The sequence below is a fragment of the Erithacus rubecula genome, assembly GCF_903797595.1.
Source record: "Erithacus rubecula genome assembly, chromosome: 4".
Taxonomy (NCBI): domain Eukaryota; kingdom Metazoa; phylum Chordata; class Aves; order Passeriformes; family Muscicapidae; genus Erithacus; species Erithacus rubecula.
The window spans coordinates 63,225,988-63,246,352 of record NC_136686.1 but is presented as its reverse complement, the minus strand read 5'-3'; the positions used below and the strand labels follow the sequence as shown (position 1 = coordinate 63,246,352).

General features: G+C 42.0%; 1 protein-coding gene across 1 annotated transcript; it reads left to right on the top strand.

Moving 5' to 3' along the window:
- The first annotated feature begins 302 nt into the window (after positions 1 to 302).
- On the top strand, positions 303 to 18,436 carry DHTKD1 (dehydrogenase E1 and transketolase domain containing 1). Its single transcript, XM_079304424.1, has 17 exons — positions 303 to 489; positions 1,393 to 1,548; positions 2,032 to 2,243; positions 3,827 to 4,021; positions 4,319 to 4,588; positions 7,667 to 7,838; positions 9,390 to 9,588; positions 10,393 to 10,705; positions 11,836 to 11,920; positions 12,527 to 12,666; positions 13,041 to 13,191; positions 14,113 to 14,219; positions 14,500 to 14,664; positions 15,038 to 15,120; positions 16,654 to 16,823; positions 17,341 to 17,426; positions 17,865 to 18,436. The coding sequence occupies exons 1-17, from the start codon at positions 330 to 332 to the stop codon at positions 17,964 to 17,966; spliced, it is 2,766 nt and encodes a 921-aa protein (XP_079160550.1). The 5' UTR covers positions 303 to 329; the 3' UTR covers positions 17,967 to 18,436.
- Positions 18,437 to 20,365: the final 1,929 nt, after the last annotated feature.

Sequence of the window (20,365 nt, the reverse complement as noted above, 5' to 3'; positions counted from 1 at the left end):
CACCTTTGAGGTATTTGTATGCATTGAGATCTCCCAGTCCTCTCCAGACCGAGCAGGCCCAGCTCCCGCAGTCCCTCCTCACAGGAGATGCTCCAGAGCCCTCCTCATCTCTGTGGCTCCGCTGGACGCTCTGCAGCAGTTCCTGCTTCCCCCGCAGTGAGGAGCCCAGCGCTGGGCACAGCGCTCCGGCTTGCCTGGCCGCAGGCCAGAACGCGGTACGCCCGCTCCGTTCGGCCCTGCAGGAGCCGCTGAGGGCCGCGCTGCGGCGCCGCCCCCGGGGCTCGGGGCGGGTCCGGGGGCGGTGGTGGCGGCGAGGGGGCAGCGCGGCCATGGCCATGGCGGCCGCGGCGGGGGCTCGGGCCGTGCGCTGCGCGCTCTGCCGGGGCGGCCCGAGGCGCTGGTACCGCACCGAGCGCGGCGTCTACGGCTACAACCCGCGCAAGGCGGCGGGCGGGCGGGCGGAGGAGCAGCGCGGCGCCGGCAGAGCAGGTCGGACACCCCCGGGGCGCGGCGGGGGCTGCCCGGGGCGGGGGCTGGCCCGGAGCGGGCCCGGGGACGGAGCGGCGCTCGGAGGTGTCGCGTATCGCTGCCGGCGGGACAGGGCGCGGAGCAGACCCGCTCCGAGAGCTCCTGGCTGTGTTTGTGCAAGCCTGGGGTGCCTGGCCCCGCTCCACGGCTGTGAGAGCACCGGCGGCTGAAGTTTCCTCAGCGATGGGCTCCCGGAGAGTTCTGCTGTTCATAGCTCTGCCACGCGCTTCTCATTTTCTTTTTATATCATGGTGCTTGGAGCAGCCGAACTGAGGGTGGTGAGACACTGGCAGGTTGTCCAGGAGGTTGTGGATGCCCCAGCCCTGTCCGTGTTCAAAGCTAGATGGGATAAAACTTAGAGCAGCCTGGTTTAGTGCGAGGTGTCCCTGCCCAAGGCAGAGGGATTGGGACGGGATGATCTGTAAGGTCCCTTCCAATCCCTTAACGTTCTAGGATTCCATTATTAAATGCAACTCTCTCCTGTAGCAATCCTGTGTTGCCTTTAGCTGCATTTTACAATGCAGAAATGTTATTTCAAGCAGAAAACTCTGCTATGTAGGACTGTGGTCCTTACATTAACTTTACACTGGTAGGAATTAAACCCTTTGCCCAGAATCAGGAGCAAAACCAGTTTGTAGCTTCTGGACACGGAGGCCTGTCACATAATAGCCTCCTTGTTAATGATCAACTTATTTTTACGTAACATTTTAAAAATTGCCTTTAAACAGCCTCCTTTCTGAAAAGCTCACTTTCCAGTCAGAGCGTTGGTGGTTGCCAGCAGACAAAACCATTCCTGTGTTGATGCTGTAAGCGGATTTAATCTGAGTGTGTGTGTGATACCGTTCTGCTTTTTTTTTGTTTTAGTTGACCATGGCCTTGCTCGTTTAATAACTGCCTATGCTGAACATGGCCACAAAGCAGCCAAAATAAACCCGCTGTTCGCTGGCCAAGCCGTTATGAACATGGTGCCTGAAATCCAAGGGGTGGCTGAAGTTCTTCAGGGTCCTCTCGTTACTACAGGTGAGTCCACAGCCTCATCACAGCAAATTCTGTTCATGGCTGATTTATTGAGGGGCTATGGCCTCTGTGGAAGAGTCAGATATTGAGTGGTTGCTCAATTAGTGATGAAAACTGTTGGACAGAAAATTGCCAACTTCAGCATCTGTATGCCTGTTGCAGAAGTCATAGTGCAGTGAGAAGCTGCCTTCTAGCATCTTCGGAAATCATGAAAATCTGTACATGTTCTTACACCTACTGAAGTTAAACATTAATTTCATGTGTTACTGTAGCATTCTATGATTTACCATAATACATAACACTGTAGTTAAGGTTTGAAAGTACAGGGGCAGAAGTCAAGAACTGTCTTTTCTTGGCTCTCTTGGAGCCTTGATGCAGCCTTAAACAAAGGAAGAGAGTTTCTCTCATTGCTTCATTTTCTCCAAAACAACCTTAGTGCTTCCCCCTCTTCCTGCTAAGTGACTAATAACATTTATTTCCCACCAGGACTTATAAACATGGGAAAAGAGGAAGCTTCTGTAGAGGATGTGATGGCTTACCTTGACCATATATACTGCGGACATATTTCCATAGAAACAAGCCAGCTTCCAACTTTGGAGGAGAGAGAATGGTTTGCTAAAAGGTTTGAAGAGCTAAAGCAAGAAGCATTTACACCTGAAGAGAAAAAGCACTTGTGCAAACTGATGCTGGAGTCCCAGGTACTTTGTTCTCTGTTACAGAATTGGAGTAGGCATGGAGTCTGTCATGGATCCTTTACTATTCTGGGCATGATTCATGCAGAAAAAGAACAATCACTGTCCTGAAAGGTTTTGACAGTGTGCAGGAGGAAGAAGTATCAGGTTTTCCCTGAAGCAGTGCAGTGCAAGATGCTCTTTGGAGTTTGTTGCTGAATTTACTTACCACTCATTACTGAAATAATGATGCTGCACACCCATGAATAATCTGTCTTCAAAAGTAAGATACTCTTAGATTAATGATCTGACAGCTCATATTAAATTCTAATGATAGGGGCACAAGGTTGAGCAGAGGTCTGTGAAATCTTCTGCTCTGGTTAGCTGTTCTGTGTTTTCCTCTCACCCTCATGCTGATCTGTTTACTGTCCTTAAAGAATGCTGTCCCTTAAGGTTTTGGAAGAACAAATCAGAGTTGGACTGAGGTGTTATCATATAGCACTGGCAGATATGGTGCTTTTCAGCAAGGAACCTTTTCTATAAGGAAGTGAAATATTTATGTACTTTTCAAATGTATGAAGAAAAGTTATTCAAATACTTCTTGTGAAAAGTTTTAATTTTTCCCCTTTTCTTTCCATGTTATCCAGAAGGATTGAAAGGTAGAAGAGCAGAATCTGTGAAGTTTGGAAAGGTAGAAGAGCAGGATCTGTGAAAGTGTCCCTGTTTCCAGTTTTCCAAGTGGAAGGAGTTGTAATATTTACCAATGACTAAATGGAAGTATATGGCCCACTTTGTATTTTTGTCACCTCTTTGGCAGTTAGAGGAATTGATGGTGTTACAGGAGGTTGATATTGAGACCCTGATGTGCTCTACTTTAATTTCAGTATGATCAGAACTATACTAAGAGTAAAGAATTTAACTCTGACGGAACAAAACTGCTTTTATATGTGATTAGTTTTGTATACATTATTCATTAGAATTGAATATTGCTCAGCTAGCACTTGGCTCAGATCTTTGGATGTGGCTTAGTCTTCTCAGTTACAGACTCAATTTAGTTTCTGTCTTTATTTGAAAAAACTTGAGAAATTTCCAGTGCTTCCAAAGCTTGATCACCTATTAGAGCTTTCTAGGAAGAGGTGAATGAAGTGAGAAGAAAATGAAGTAAATACAGATTCATTTATTATTCATCTCTCAAGCATATGTAATAAAGACTGTGCCTAAAGTAAATCAGAATGAACCACTGCTTTTCTAGCACTTTGTATCTCAAGATCATTATGGTTTATACTGTAAAAGAACACCATTCCTAAATTTCCACAGGTAAACTACCAAGGGATTTGTAAATTAGTCTTGAACAGTTCTTGAAGCACCTTCCATGTGAAACAGAGAAAATGTGGTCCTCAATGCAACATTTTTTTGCTTAGAGCTTATATTTTATAGTTGTCATAGCTTCTGTTCTCAGACTGTGTGGGTGGAGAGTGAGCTGAGACTTCCCAGGGGAATGTTTAGATTTGTATGCCTCAAGGGTATAAACATAAATTGTATTTCAATTTTACAAACAGAAGGCTGCTGCTTAAAGTAGCATAGTACTGAAGTTGTCCTGTTTTTAACAGGAGTTTGATCACTTCTTGGCCACCAAGTTTGCCACAGTGAAGAGATATGGTGGTGAAGGAGCAGAGAGCATGATGGGCTTCTTCCACGAGCTGTTCAGGATGTGTGCCTACAGCGGGGTCACGGATATTGTCATTGGAATGCCTCATCGGGGCAGGCTCAATCTGCTGGCAGGCTTGCTTCAGCTTCCTCCTGAGGTAAGAGATTTACCATCTCACGGGCAGTTGCCTGGTTTATTTGCAGTTTAAAAAAACCCCAAAAGTTTGCCATGTTGTAAATGCTGGAGCAATAAGATGTTACCTGTGTGAGAGTGTTCTCCCTTCCTATCAGCACTTCAGTGAACTGTCTGCAGAGGCTGTTGAAAGAGCTCTAATGAAGGGTTTTATGTGCTGTTACCTAGAAGCATCCCTGCAATTTCAGGAGTAGGAGAGTGTTTCTCTTTCAACATGTCAGTGAATCAGAAAAGGGTTTTAACCAAATCTGTTTCCATGCAGCTCATGTTCCGCAAGATGCGTGGTTTGAGTGAGTTTCCAGAGAATTCAGCAGCCATTGGGGACGTTCTCTCCCACCTGACATCTTCTGTAGATCTGGACTTTGGCTCCCACAGACCTGTGCATGTCACCTTGCTGCCCAACCCATCCCACTTAGAAGCCATCAACCCAGTGGCTGTGGGCAAGACACGAGCCAGGCAACAGACTCTGCTCGATGGTGATTACTCCCCAGAGAGTTCTGCACAGCCTGGGGACAAAGTTATCTGCCTGCAGGTATTTTATTCACATATTGTGATTTATATTTGTAAGACTTGCTGGTAGAATGTGAACGGGAGTGTATGTAGAAATATCAAACTAAACTGAGTTAAATGTATGATGTCAAGAACTGGAATCTTCTTTATGGGGAAAGAGGAGGGCAAGGAAGATTTCCAGGTGGCATTTGTGATGATGCTGGCATTTAAATAATTGCACTTCTAAGATTTCTGAATAACTGATCAGAATACCTTGCTTTATTTGAATAATATTCTGCATTGAGAGCCATGTGTGCCTTTCCTCAGTTTTGCATTTTAACTGCCACTGGAAGCCTTCTTTCAAATTAATGGGTTTGGATAAGAGCTGTCAACAAGGCTGCAAAATGTTCAGGAGGATTTAGAATTTTTGTCATGGTACTGTTGAAGACTCTTCTGGAATTAGTTTTTACTTCTTGAACTGACTCATATATATAGCTGTAGAAGCAGTCCTAAATAGTTCCTTGATAAATTTTCTTTTGCATTGACTTCAACTTGGAAAAACAAGTGAGTTGAACTCTTCATATTTTAAAGCCAGGAGTAAAAACAAATAGGGCAGAAATGTTCTGCAAAGTGTTAAGTAAAATGGTGGAAGTTTCATGAAGAAGTGAAAATGTATTTCAGTTAAAAAAATGTTTTGCTTTCTTCTGGAAGGATGCGGATATTGTGAAAAAGCAGACGTGAGAATACAAAATATTTTGGGCAAGTTTGGGTTCTTAGTTTTTTTATTTTAAAAAAGTCTTTAGAGCTTGCAAGTGCAGCCAACTTTTCCTGTCCAATGTGTCTCCATCTTTCAGTGCAGTTATATCTTAATTTGAGAAGATACTATTGTTTCTTTCTCATAAGAGTACATCTTCACCATGTAGTAATGAAAGTTCTGTAACTCTTTAAACAAAGATTGTTCAGTATAAATGGACTGTTCCTATCCAAGAAAAAATTCAATTCTTAGGATTTGTGTGGGTAAGTGATAGGGAGGATTGCATAGCAGAGAAAAGAAACATTTGATTCTGTGCTAAACACCTCGATGTTAGTAAACTGATTCAAAGTATTCCTAAAGGGAAGAAAATGTATAATGTAACCTGTCATTATTTGTGATTGTGTCTTTAGGATGTACACAAATGAGATTGAAAACAGGCAAATCTTTACTTATAGCTGAAGTAAAGTTGTTAACTGCTCACCTTCAGCTAATTGAGAAGAAAGATGAAATCAGGCACCTTGTGTTTCAGAATCTTGGTTTGGGAGTTTGTCTTTGAACTTTCTGTTTTTACAGTGCTTTCTCTTGAAAAATGTAAGTGTAGACACTCTGAACTCTGAATTGAGGTTTATACTGGCATTTTTGTCTCTTCTTCCACAAGCCTCAGTGCCAGAGTTTGGGGGGAGAATGAGTAAAGGTGAGTTAAGGTGTCATTGTCAGTGGTGAGCTTCATTATCCAGAGTCTGGAGGTCTTCTTTTCTGGAGCTTCATTGTACTCAGAATTTATAAGGATTATAAAACTCTTCTTGGTTAACTACAATGGACATCTTTGCAGTATTTAATTGTCCATCTCTGCTGGAGAGTGGTTTATTTTTCACCTTCTCACATACCTTAACCACTTCCTGGACATCATGCAATTACTGATGTTTATGAATTGAAATGAAATCTGAGAGCAAGATCTCCCAGAAATAAATTCCACCCTCAGGATCACTGTTTGGTGAATTAAACTTGATGATAACTTTACTTTTAGCTTTTTGCTAATGCAATCTAGAGAAAAATGTGCCATAGGAAAAACTGTCTCCATCTTTTTGGTAGAATGAGTAAAATCCCACCTGTACCACAGGAATTGAATCCTCTGGGGTTTGAGATATATATGAACAGTTTTGTGTATTTGGATAGTCACACTGTCTTTAGGCTTTGATGCTTTGGGATGTGCTAAAGGCCATAAAGTTTTCTCAGATGTTTTAGGGTCTTCACTCAAATGCTATCAACGAGATATGTAGCCTTCTTAGGCAGCAGAAGAAACCAGGAGGGAAAAGTGAAAAGCCAACACTTCAGGAACAAGTTTAGCATGGTAAGGGATAGAGTGGGAATGCTGGCTTGTCTCTATTGCAGTAGTTTTGCTGTGATACCTCTTAAAAATCTTAGAATGGTATAAAACCCAGTTCTGCTGTTTCACTGGTTGAATGCACCTCTATTACCTTGGTGTATTATTATTATTATTACTGTTACTGAAGTCTCTTAAGGCTTGAAACCACTATGTCATAGCTAGAAAGTAGAATTGTCATCTGGTTTCAATAAGGAAGTACAGCAATCTGCATAGTCCTTTGGTCTGCAAATGATTGAGTCTGCATTCTGAGAAGGCTCTGGTCATATTCATTTGAGAACTGTCTCCAATTTCAAAATATTGGAATGTTAGATGGTATTTACTCCAGTACCTCTAGCCTTTTTTGGAAACCTGGGTTGCATATCACAGTATTCTCCCTTCCCCTTTCAAACTACTGTTTTTATTATTTGCAACATTTATTTGCCATGGCTATTTTGAAATGTAACTTAGGTTTTATCTCCTTCTGAAAGTTCTTCTTTGGTTTTGAGTGCTTCCATTTGGTTAATTTTCTACTTGTTTTTCTGTTTTTGTCTGTTTGGTATGGTGAAAATGGACATAAGTCCCAGTTCACCAGCATTTAACTTTAGCAAAGGTGTAGTGAATGCTGTGGTGAGTGGCTCCCTTTGTTTAGGGGTCAGTGGCTTGCCTCTGACTGCTGTAGCTTTGCCATAGTCAGGAAATTTGCAATCACCTGGATGCTAGTGGGTCAATTTTAAGAATTATAGGTCAGTTCCAGGTAGGGATTACACCACACATTCACGTGCATATGTTGGCTGCTATGACCTTGTGTTAGTGATAAGGCTACATGAACTCTCAAGTCATGGAAACAGTATTCTGAGAGGAATTAAAAAGTGAGTCCAGCTGGAACTGTATCTGTTCCATGTACCCAATTTAGAAGGTCTTACTTAATGAATTTTGGCTTTGATTTTGCTGTTCCTCCAGTGTTTCCTAATGAGACTTTTCCATCTTCTTTCCTGATATAGGTTCATGGCGATGCTGCTTTCTCTGGGCAAGGGATTGTTCCAGAAACACTGACCCTCTCTAATCTGCCACATTTCAGAGTTGGTGGGAGCATCCATTTGATAGTTAATAACCAGCTGGGCTATACCACTCCTCCAGAGAGAGGAAGGTCATCTCTGTACTGCAGTGACATTGGTAGGTAGGGTTGAATCACAAGGAAAATTGCCTGTTATGTCAGAAAGGATTTTTAACTCCAGTGTAAGCTGTGCAATGGACTTCTTATAGTAACTGCCTGTCAGCTCTAGGGAAAGATTATTATAACTCCAGTTTCATGGTAGAGTAGGAATTAAAATTATTATTATTCCCTCCTACTAGCAACAATTCACATGCTAAAAATATTCCCTTCCCTATCTGCTTTATGGCAAAGACTAAATATCAAGGGAAAATCTTGTCATATTTTTACAGGATGTGATAAAATAATTGCAAGATTTCTGTGAAGTCTTTATAACTCAGTTTCTGTCATATTATTGACAGCTTTTAAAAAGGCAGTGCAATGGAATATATAACAGATTTATTTTAAATATACCTTGTTAAATTTCATAAAAATCATCACAATGTGTTTTCTGAGCAAGATTTTTAGGTCAGTTACTCCTTCATTTTGGCTGTTTTGTTTGTCATCATGTGAGCCTGTTGAGTTTTCATTTTAAAGATTAAGCTTAAGACCTTTCTATGCCTGAACTGGAAGCTTTGTTTGGACTGATCTTGCTTAGTAATAAACAGATGTTTTATCAGTAAGATCAGAGACATAGTAGTTAGTTCTTATATATGCTTGTATATGTCTCCTATAAGTAAAAATATACTCTTGTATGCTTTTGACCTAACATCAAGTGTTTGTCTTAAGGTTTCATCAAACCAAACAAGTAGATTCATTAAATCTGATAAGGTAGATAGCATATGTTTTTTACTCTTTTGTCTGGGCTGGTTTTGTGTTATGCATAGTTTTTGTTTGGGTTTGTTTTTTGCCTCCATCCTTAGTTTTCCTTTCTTTTTACCTGTCAGTGAGAAGGGGCTGAACTTTAATATTATGTTATTTAGCTGAGCTTTAGTATTTTTCTAGGGAGGGAAACTTGGCATGAGCCAGGAATAGCTGAAGTATCTTAGTTTTCCAGAATTTGGACAGATAAAGTACAAAAGGAGCACTGTTGCTTGCAGCCAAATTGTCATGCAGGAGAGGATGTTAACATATTGAAATTTTACAGTGTTCTCCTTAATGAAGAGATTTTTCTGCCTGGAGGAGCAGTGGACAGAATGATACTCTCTGATAATAAGGGAGAAAGTTGCTTTTGGCAACATACTGTATGAATTCATAGTAGTGATAGCTTAGGACAAGAAGAAAATAAAACTCAATTTCTGTTTGAAAGAGAAGCAATCAAGTTGTCTCCCAGTTCCTGTACACTACTGGATTAATATGCAGGAACTGTGTATAAAAATCCTCAGGGAGCAAAGTGCTTGTAAAGAAGTTGTGCTTAAACTGACAAAAACAACTGGTTAGACTAATTGCATGTTCTCTCAAGGAATATTCCTCTCTTTACCCTAACTCTTATGACAAAGAACATATTTTTTTTTATTTGTTTTTATTGTACTTACTTCACAAGGGCTGTGTGTAGTTTCAGCAGAGCAGATGTGTGTGTTCTTCCTTTGGAAGGGGTTGGGTGTGATTGCTGTTGTGTTTGAACCCCTGGGCAGGTAAAATCGTTGGCTGTGCAGTTATCCATGTGAACGGGGATGATCCTGAGGAGGTTGTCCGTGCCACACGACTGGCTGTGCACTACCAGCGCCGCTTCCGCAGGGACGTCATTGTGGACTTGCTGTGCTACAGGCAGTGGGGCCACAATGAGCTGGATGAGCCCTTCTTCACCAACCCCAGCATGTACAAAATCATCAGGTAAGGGTTATACCATCTCAAGTCTTGCTGCTGCAACAGAGGTCTCTGTGTGAGATCCTCTGACATATCTGTAGGTCTTTATGTAAGGTGCAGCTACACTGTCATCAGCCCTTGATACAGTATGAGTCTGATAATAAGATGAGCAGTCATTACTGTTGGCTCTTGAATGTGTGGCTTGGTGTTTTTTGGAGAACAATCTTGGACACAGCTCTTGGATTTCAAATTTGTGACCGCTGGTAATCAGAGGGCAAAGTTGTCTTCTGTGTGCCAAGGGGAAGTGTGCATGATGTGGGAGAATGGGCAGGAAGCCAGCATGATGTTTGTCTTTTTGCCTGGTCCTGCTGCTTCCAATGTGGACTCATCTTTCTAAGCATTTAAATGTATTCAGATTCATCCTCATCCCCAAAGAACAACACAGAAAAATTCACTTAACAGTCAATTCTGGTATTTTAGGTGAAGCATTTATGGAATGATTGCTTTGATTCTCTCCAATGTGGAAATCCTACTGTGAATTTATCTGAAGAAAATATGCATGGTAGCACAGAGGGGATTTTGCCTTCTTTTTACCTGTAACTGCTAACTATAGCACTTTCACTTTTTAAATAAAGGACTGTAAGACGCATCTGTAAGAGAGCTGTTATCTTTCTGAAAATGCCAGGAAAGTGAACTTTCATGCTAATAAGTATAATGCACCAGGACACCATTTATATGAGTTTTCCATGCCTACACTAAGGTATTTCCTTGTTCTCCTGTGACACTGTTTTTAGGTTTAATTCCTATGTGGTTTGATTCCCTCCCTGGCAGATCCCGTAAGAGTATCCCGGACACATACGCAGAACTCCTCATGGCTGCTGGGCTCATGACTGAGGCTGAAGTGTCTGAGATAAAGAACACCTACTATTCCAAGCTGAATGATCACCTTGCCAACATGACTTTGTACAATCCACCTCCTACCAACCTGCAGGCTCACTGGAAAGGCTTTGTGGAGCCTTCTGCCAGAATCACCACGTGGGACACAGGGATGCCTGTGCCTCTCCTGCAGTTCATTGGAGTCAAGTCTGTGGAGGTGCCTGAAGAGCTCCAGATGCACAGCCATCTCCTGAAGACCTATGCACAGGTGAGTAGAGCATCATGATGCTTCTGATCTCATGGCTCAAAGGTACAACATGTTACAGGAAAAAGTCTAAACACAGCAGGGTTACCAGTTACAGAATGGCATGATACTCTCTAGGAAAAACAGCTCACTCAGTTTCAAGGCTGAGATTATGCCATTTTTTCCTCCAGTTTTGAAGAAAGACTTCTTCCCCCAGATCTGACCATGTACTTCAGTTTGTTATTTCAACAATATTTTATTGCAATGAAGTAAAAATTATAGAAAATACAGTTCGTTATTCTTACAAATAGAAAGAAACTATTACGATAACTAACATTTATATAATTATAATTATATAATTATATATATAATATATATTTATATATATTTATATAATATATAATTATAATATTATGTATTATAATTTATATAATTAGAATGAGTACTTTGTGAAGGAATGACTCAGGAACCTGACAATAGTGTACACAGTTCCTAAAGCCTGTAGTGAGTGTTTTATGACATCCATATAAAAACTAGACAACGTGTGGCCATGTTTGACAGTCAGGGTTTGATAGTTCCTAACAGTGTTTGGTTGGGGTCACTTTAGGGTTTGTGAATGTTTCCCTTTGATGGATGATGAATGTGTGCAGGTGTCTGCTTGGCAGCCAGAGAGAGGCTGTGAGTTAATTATTTCAGAAGACTGATGTTTTTGTCTTCCTAGCCCAAGGCAAGAACTCCACAGCTCAGTTTGATCATTTGTCTGCAATTCTGCAGGCCAGAACAGGGAAGAGTTCTGGAGACTGAAATATTTGCACCTGGTACCTTTCATCACTGCTAACTAGACAGACCAGCAGCCTGTCAAGACTACACTCTGTGCTGTGCTAAGATTTTTAATATTTTCAGACTATATTTTCATCAGTCCACAGTTTGTTGGCTGGGAGGTGAACACATGGATCACCAATGGTTCTGTGGTCCTCAGGCAACCTTCTTCAGGATGTGCTGAAATAAGACTAATTCTAATGCAGCCTAAGTTGGCATTTCTCTCTGTAGTGTGTTGGCTTTTTTCTAGCCTCTAATATTAGTCTGTGCCACCAAAAGAGCTACAGATGGGAAAAGACAAAATAGTAATTTTTTCTTTTTCTTTATTTACTTAGTCAAGAGTTCAAAAAATGCAGGAAGGAAAAAAGTTGGACTGGGCAACAGCTGAAACTTTAGCATTTGGTTCTCTGCTGAGCCAAGGTAAGAGGCAACTAGATAGCAGACAGTAAAATATTTTTGCTTTTATGTCAGTAAAGGATAACATGAGATTTCTTAGGTGTTCTAAGTAAAAAGATTGCTATGATGTATAAAGTTGACAATTTGCATGGTCTAAGAGAGGGTAAATATGAATCCTGTGTGTCACTAATATTTATAGAGTGACTCTTAAATATCTTCAGAGAACTGTAGTTCCCTCTCACTCCCCAAAAACACTTGAGCATAGAGCTGAGCACATGAGCAGTGCAGCTGACAGCAGTGGAGCTCCCAAATACTTTGTGTGCTTCATGCTACTATTTCTTCTCCCTCCTCTCTAGGCTGAATTCAAATCTCCATTTACATATTATACAGAATGCACTTTTTTTTTTTTCCTGTATGCTTCAGTAAATTGAACCATTTTACCCAAAATAATGTCAGAGCATCTGTGTGCTTGAGAGTTGGAGCTGTTGCTGGTTAACAATTGCATCTCAGATTTGATGTTGCTGATGAGGGGAAATCCAAAAAGAGATATAACAAGCAATAGAATTATTTCCTGTGTGTTTTCTTTTTACATGACTTACTGATCTGGTGTTGTGTTTATTGCTTGGCAAGGGTTTAATATCAGACTAAGTGGACAAGATGTTGGCAGAGGAACCTTTAGCCAACGACACGCGATGTTGGTTTGCCAAGAGACAGATGATACCTACATTCCTCTGAATCACATGTCCCCAGACCAGAAGGGTTTCCTAGAGGTAGGTTCTGTGGCCCACAAGACCACATCTTCTTCAAATTATGCTGAAACAATGCATTTTTTGAAGCTGGTGAGATATGCTAAGGCATAATGTATGTTCTGGCAAACCCCAGATGGAGGGACATAAAAACTCTCAGGGCATCCCTACTCTTTGTCAATACAAATTACAGCTCTAACCAAGGGCATTTGCTTTTTCTTGAAGATCATATATTATTCTTTTCCCCTCAGTGCCTTCATTAAAAAGCAAAAAATCAGTGCCTATCAATTGCCTTTAGGGGTGCATGTACCCAGCACTGATTGCCTGCTTACAACACTTCTTAACCCCTGGTTGTCTTCTTCCTTATCCAACCCCTCCCAACAATTTCCTTTTGTTAGGTGAGTAACAGTCCCTTATCTGAAGAAGCTGTGCTTGGTTTTGAATATGGAATGAGTATTGAGAGCCCTAAGTTACTGCCAATTTGGGAAGCTCAATTTGGAGACTTCTTTAATGGAGCCCAGATAATATTTGACACTTTCATCTCTGGAGGTGAGTGTATAAGGAACTAATATATTTAAGAAGTAATCATTTGTATTTTGCACATTTTCAGAAAATCCTTCCTCTTTCAAGTAAAAGGGCAACATGTGCAAAGAATTCTGTTTTGTCAAGGAATCCTATGAGCTTGCCTGTGAGGTCCTCACTTTTGTGCAGCTTTTCTCTGAAGACAGTACATCTAAAATGAAAAACTCCTTGGCAGAGTACAGTCATTACAAAAGGACAATTAATTATACTAATGGCCTTTCTTCCCCCACATGTATTTTACTGTGTGTATATATGATTGATAGCTTTATAGACTGTACCTTTCCTTCATGAAGCATCTGAAAAATTACTGAAGCAACAGAGAGGGAAAATAGTGATTATTTAAAAGAAACAAACAGAAAACCTCACAACAATACCTTTCTAAGTTTGACTCTAACGTGTTTTCTGAGTCCTCATGTATAAAACCTCTGTACTCATAGATGGAAATTCAGAGGCCCTCTCACCCCACCCCCATGTATTAGAAACTGGAATGAATCACCTTCTGGGTTTGACTGTAATCTCTTGTATAATGCAGGCAGTTTGGCAGAGCTCAGGGGAATGAGCACTGCTGTGTTAGCCAGGACTGGCTCACAGGATGCTGCTGGGGTCATACCTGCAGAGATGAAGTTTTAAAATTTCACTGTGTCATGTGCTCCATGTGGAGACTTAAGTCTTCTGGGAGCCCAGAGGTACCTGATGATTTCAGAAACTTCAGATCACCTTACATGTGTTATTTCACTCAGGGCTAAATGCCAGCAGCATGTTTCAGATTTGTATTTAAAGATGTGGAAATCGGTTACTCTTTTTCCTGAGTAGTTTGTGCAAAGTAATGTGTTCTGTGACTATGTACTGTGGAAATCATACTTTCCCTCCCCCTCATTTTGTTTCCAGGTGAGGCTAAGTGGCTTCTGCAGAGTGGGATAGTAATTCTTCTTCCCCATGGCTATGATGGTGCAGGCCCTGAGCACTCATCCTGCCGGATGGAGCGGTTCTTACAGGTACCCAGCACACCTCTCAGGGTCACACATCCCAGCACAGCACTGGCAGTCAGTGCTCTGGGAGCTGTGCTGCAGTGTGCTCAATGGAGGCAGTTCAGACACAGTCTTACCAGTTAAATGCTAAACTCATTTCTTTTCTGAAGTTGTTCCTCTCTTAAATTTGTATATTTACTAATCTGTTCCTATACAGGTCAATGTGCCTTGTGTGCCTGGATTCTTTCTTGCATATTGGTCTCACTGCTTGCTTTTGACAAGATATTGCTGTGTTCCCCCTGAACAGATGTGTGACAGCTCAGAAGAAGGAGTTGATGGTGACCAGGTCAACATGTCAGTTGTGCATCCCACCACCCCAGCACAGTATTTCCATTTACTCCGGCGGCAAATGGTCCGAAACTTCAGGAAACCTCTCATTGTTGCTTCTCCCAAAGTGTTACTCAGGCTTCCAGTAAGCTGAAAAATGTCCTTCCTCTTTTTTTATTTTTCTCTTTATCTTATTTTGTGTTCTCTTCCCCTTTTTGTTTTCCCTCTGTGTTCTCTAATTGCTGTTTTGAGGTCAAATCAGTGGAATTTTGCCTGTATGGGGCCAAACAGGTTGAGGATTAAGCTGGGTGGAGGTGAACTAGAAGTAGGGTTAATTCCTGGCCTGATGGTCTTCTTGGGAAGCTTATCATTCCACTTTTCACTGGGAATAGGAATATGAGGGAGAGGGAAGCCTGTGTATTTTGTACTTACCAAAACCCTATCTCAGTATTCTTTCTGACTCTGGCCTGACAGAAAAGCAGCAAGATTAAGTAACTTCCAACTCTTCTCCCATGTAGGCTGCTGTATCAAGTTTTGAAGAAATGGCCCCAGGGACAACATTCAAGCCTGTCATTGGTGACTCCTCAGTAGATCCTAAAAGGTAGCTCTGCTTTCTTAGAGGAGAAGCTCAAAAGAGGTGTCCTGTCCCTTCTTCCTACCCAACAGCTCAAATTTTAGGTGATGGGAAAGAGGTGACTTTGAGGGGAAATGTTTTATGAAAGGCGACTGTGGTTAGTTTTACTTCCTCTCCTTTTTGTCTGGTAATTATTACCAGACAATTATTACCACATCTGTCTGTAAAACAGTGAAATGTTTAGGCTGTCACCCCTTGGCCTCACAGGGAGTTTGTGGCTGTAGTTACCAACCTGATGGGTCCTATTCTGCACCATGTCCATTAGCTGACAGTCACTGGAGCAGCTGTGACATGAATCATAATATCATAGATTTGTTTAGGTTGGAAAAGACCCTTGATTCATCAAGTCCAGTCTTAGCCTACCACTAAACCATGTCCCAAATGTCACACCTAGACATTTAAATACCTCCAGGATGGTGATTTATCACTGCCCTGGGAGGCCTGTACAAGTGCTTGACTTTTTCAGTGAAGAAATTATTCCTAGCATCCAATCTAAACCTCCTCTGATGCCACTTGAAGCTGTTGCCTCTTATCCTGTTGTGTGCTAGCTGAGAGAAGAGATGAACTCCCACCTGGCTACACCCTGTCAGGGAGTTGTAGAGAGTCTCCTTTTCCCCAGACTGAGCCCCCCAGCTCCCTCAGCTGCTTCTCACAGGACTTGTGCTCCAGACCCTTCACCAGCTCCATTCCCTTCTCTGGACAAGCTCCAGCACTTCAATGTCTTTTTTGTCATGAGTGGCCCAAAACTGAATCCAGAATTTTTGTTCTTGGGCTGCAATGCCTGAGCTGATGAGGTGGCACAATAATAAAGTTTGTGTACATCTCTCTCCCTTCAGATATTACAATGAATCCTGTTCACAACAACCAATTCAGCCTTAATTTTTTCCCCCTCATCTGCTCCTTGCCCTAGTGTTCCCAAGTCTGAGCCTCCTTCCTCTTTGCATCCTGACCCTCAGTCAAAAGGCTGGGGGTACCTTGGCATCTTGGGTTTTTTAAGTGGGATGGTCAGGCACAAAGGGTGTAGTTCATCTTGTTGCTTTTTTTGTGAGATTAGGCAGTCTAGACCTCTGTGATTGCTGGAGGGTGTAATGTCTCTCCAGCAGGCAGTCCTGCTTTTCACAGCAGAGAATTGTCCTTTGGAGGGATTTTTTTCCCTCTGGTTTATTTTCTACAGAGAGTTCAGAGATGACTAGCTTTGACTGGGTGTTCAATTTTTAATAGTCAAAGCTAAGAGAGATCAACCCCATTGTAAGGTAACTTTCCTAGAATTTCTGAGGAAACAGGACCTCTGGCATACTGTGCCCAAAGATTAGTTTGCCAGCTGTTGGAGGGAGTGGGAGGGAAGGCAAAGAAGAGGAAAGATGGTTTAGGGAAGCAATTTAGGTTTATGAAGTTTTCTTTGAAGTTTGACTGGTTTTTTTGGTTGGAAGTGTGAAGCTGTTCTGCATCAAGTTTCTGTAAAACACTAAACTTGGAAACATTCTTTTTTTTTTTTTTAAGTGTCACCCAAGTGGTGCTGTGTTCTGGAAAGCATTATTATGCTCTGGTGAAGCAAAGAGAAACTCTGGGAGAGAAGCAGCACAGCACAGCTATTCTGAGACTTGAAGAGCTCTGTCCTTTCCCCCTGGAAGCTTTACAGCAAGAGTTGAGCAAATACAGCCATGCAAAAGGTCAGCCAAGCTTCTACCTTTGTGTTTCTAGTCTGCTTGAAGTACTGAACTAAATCTGTTGCCTGCCTTTTAAAATGAAGAGCTGTAGTGTCTTTTTCCTCTTTGTTCTCCCCCTCATGCATCCCAGTGTTTCTAGAGTGGGATGCTTCAGAAATGTTTATCACTAGTGTTAAAAGAACTCTTTTTTTCTGCTATTGATAGCTTCCAAGTAGCAGCACTGAAAATCAGAGCAAACCATTTGAGATATTTTTTGTACTGGTCTTTGCAGTCCAGTCCTTTTAGTAGCTTTTGAAAACTGCAGTAGAAAAGCAGGATATATACACACAGTATATCCTAATGGTGGACATACTTTGGCTTTGAATTCAGTTCTGACCTGCAAGGGAATTGAGTCTGGCATGCCTTCATTTCAAAGGTAGTACCAAGACAGAAAAACTAGAGGTGCTACAAAAACAGTTTTTTGTTCTCTGCTGAAAAGATAAATATGCATGTTTGTTATATACCCGTTTCCTTCCTTTAGTCTTCATCTGGAGTCAGGAAGAACCTCAGAACATGGGTCCATGGTCCTTTGTGTCTCCACGGTTTGAAAAGCAGCTGGGGCTTAAGGTAAGATGTGCCTGGGGTGTTTTAGTCCTTAAAGTTAAGCCCACCTTGAATGCAAAATTCTGTGGTGCTTAGAACAAAAAATCTAATCCTGATGCCTAAGTCAAACGTGTTCTAAATTCAGCCACTTCTGCTCTTTATAGCACCATTGGTGAAGAGCAGGGCTGGAGTTTTATTTTACATGGTGTTCAGTCAAAGTAGACAGCATAATGAAAGATCCAAGGTAGGGGAGTAGGAGGAGAATGCAAAGGTGCCATTTGCTCTGGCAGATCATGCACTACAATGGCCTTGGAGCCAGGGTCTTTGGGAGATGGGGGATAACTTCCTGCATTACTTCCAGCTGGGACTGCTGTTATCTGACAGCAGATATCACTGTGGCATCAGGACCTCAAGATGTGATTCTGTCCTTCATTAATCATTTCCCCACAACTCAAATTTCAGCTCCGTCTTGTGAGCAGACCTCCTCTACCAGCCCCTGCAGTTGGCATTGGAACCCTCCACAACAAGCAGCAGGAAGATGTTCTGACCAACACATTTATCTAAGTTTTCAATGGATGGACTGCTCCTGATGTCAGTCATCTTTAGTGCCTCATCCTGTGAAGAACAAAAGCCTGATCCTTAAGACTCTTAGTTCTCCAAAATGGGAAAAAAAAAAAAAAAAAAAAAAAAAAAAAAAAAGATAGATGGAATCAGTTTGGTAATGATGAAGCAATTTTTTCCTGTTGGGGAATACCTAACAATGAGAAGTGCCTTTTACTTCTGATACTTCTTGTTCTCTTATACAATTTTCTACAAAATGTCTTTATAAAGTTAAAAATCCAGTCCAGGGGACAGATTGGTAAGGTCACTGTGGAATACCTTGTATCTTGCTGCTTATTTGCACTTGACAGTTTCCTGGGATGGTGCATGTGTGGAAACAGGTTCTGTTTCTTCTGCTACCACAGAAGTGTTAGTACTGCTTGATCAAATAAATGCTTCCCCATGCCTGGGAATGAGCCATTTCTATAGCAGAATGTTGTGGATTATCTCTTTCTTTCCTTGAGGGCCAGCAATCTGTTGTGGCTGTTGGTGCTCTTCTCAGCACATGAGTTGTTAAAGCAGGATTCCCATTGGGGGTACCATGCAGGATGGCTCCTGAAGGCTTCAGGCACCACTGTTTTTCTCACCCAGAAGGTGAGAAATCCCAGGGGATGGTTTCAGCACTGCTGTCATCTGGAGTGAGGAAAGAAATCTGTCTCTATTGGGAAACAAAGGATAAAGGACCAAAACATTGAGGTTAAGTGGGAGAATAATGAAGCCAAATGTAAGACAGGCATCCCAGGCTGACCCCAGTGTTGACTGCCCCAGAGCAGCATTCCCACCACCACAGGATGTCTCCCAGCATTTTTCCTTTTCTGGTTTCAGGGTGAAGTTGGCACCTTCTTGCTCTTTTCAGTTACCTGTGAAAACAATGTTTAAGTCATTCAAACTCACTGTGAGCCAGAGACATTTCTGGAAAGAAACAAGTGGGGTTTAACCAGCACTTGCAGATGGAAAGTCATGGTAGGTGAGAAAAAACAGATCACAGGCAGGGTGTGCATTCACTTGGGGAGACAGCTCCCAAAATGGTCTCCAAAGCCTGCTTTAGTATTTCATCCTAGTTAATTCACATATTCATTCATTCATTAACTCCATGTGACCCAGAAGTTACCTCTGTAACCTCTCTTCTGTGATGTTTTACATCACTGCTTTAGCACATCCATCACAGCAACACGAAATCATGTTTCTCCCACTTTGCATTAGCAAACTGCACAACCTCCTGCCCATCCTGAACAGCTTTATCTAATCAAGGCATATTCTGCTTTAAATTTCTGCTGATAGCTAGGAAAAGGAGGCTGAAGAGTAATGTTGCTTTGGCTGCAGCTGTAACCAAGGAAGCTGTAGAGTGCAATCACCAGCCTTGACTGCACACTGATGATTACATAAACCCACAGTTTTCCCACTATGACCGTGCACACAAGGAAAGAACAGACCCTGTGTTTTGAGTTTCACATGGCCCAAACCTGACCTTGTTATGCACCATTCCCCCACAGACTCTCCAGGTCTGGTTATCCAACCAAATAAAGGATGCTCAAGTGTTCTGACCCTGTTTGATCCTCCTGGTGGGAGACAAAGCTATTTCTGTAGTGCTGCTCAGCTCGATGCCCCAGCCCCATCAGTGTGCCATGGAGCTCCCCAGGGATCCTGGGGTAGGAGGGGAGAGCTTGAGCAGAGCTTTCCTCATCAGCTGACTCAGAGTGCCTGCAGAATGCTGCTCTGGCCTGATGGATAACAGCTCCCAGCAGCAAGGCAAAGCCCTTCCTGACTGAGGGGCTAACATTGTTTCTCCCAGCAATTCTGGATGCACACAAGGCTGTTTTCCATCTGGACTGCTTTGCTTTGGGGAAGAGAAAGGCAGAAATTAGAATTGAACCATAGAATATCCTGAGGTGGAAGGATCCTCCAGTTCAGCTCCTGGCCCTGGGTAACAGAGCAGGTCTCAGTCCTTGGACAGGAAATTCTGCATTAACACAAGAAGTGAGCCTTTTATGTGCTGTTAGATAGCAAGGAGCTAACTAGAAAAAGAGAGTTGCAGCATTTGTGCATTGTGGTGTGTCAGGATTTTCAGAGAAGTGCAAGACTAGAAGGAAAAAAAGTAAAGACATTGAGGGAACGAGCTGTTACGTTGAGCAGTTCATTAAAAGCAGCAAAAACTCACAAAAAGAAAACACACCAGGAAAATAAACACATTAAAACAAGTATTTTAGTAAGTGATGTTAGTTTAGATTTAAAAAACACAGTCTGGACTTTGAAGATGAAAAGTTCTGGACATGGTAATATTTTGAATTAGCAAATAAAACAATACTGCATTTTTATTTTTTGCTTCTGTCAATGAAGAGGGTGACATAGAGACATTTGTTCAG

Excerpts from the sequence above, each read along its gene's own strand:
- DHTKD1 (XM_079304424.1), top strand. The coding sequence starts at position 330 with ATGGCCATGGCGGCCGCGGCGGGGGCTCGGGCCGTGCGCTGCGCGCTC. Across the intron at positions 1,549-2,031 it reads GGGTCCTCTCGTTACTACAG|GACTTATAAACATGGGAAAA; the intron begins GTGAGTCCACAG and ends ATTTCCCACCAG. Across the intron at positions 14,220-14,499 it reads GGATGGAGCGGTTCTTACAG|ATGTGTGACAGCTCAGAAGA; the intron begins GTACCCAGCACA and ends CCCCCTGAACAG.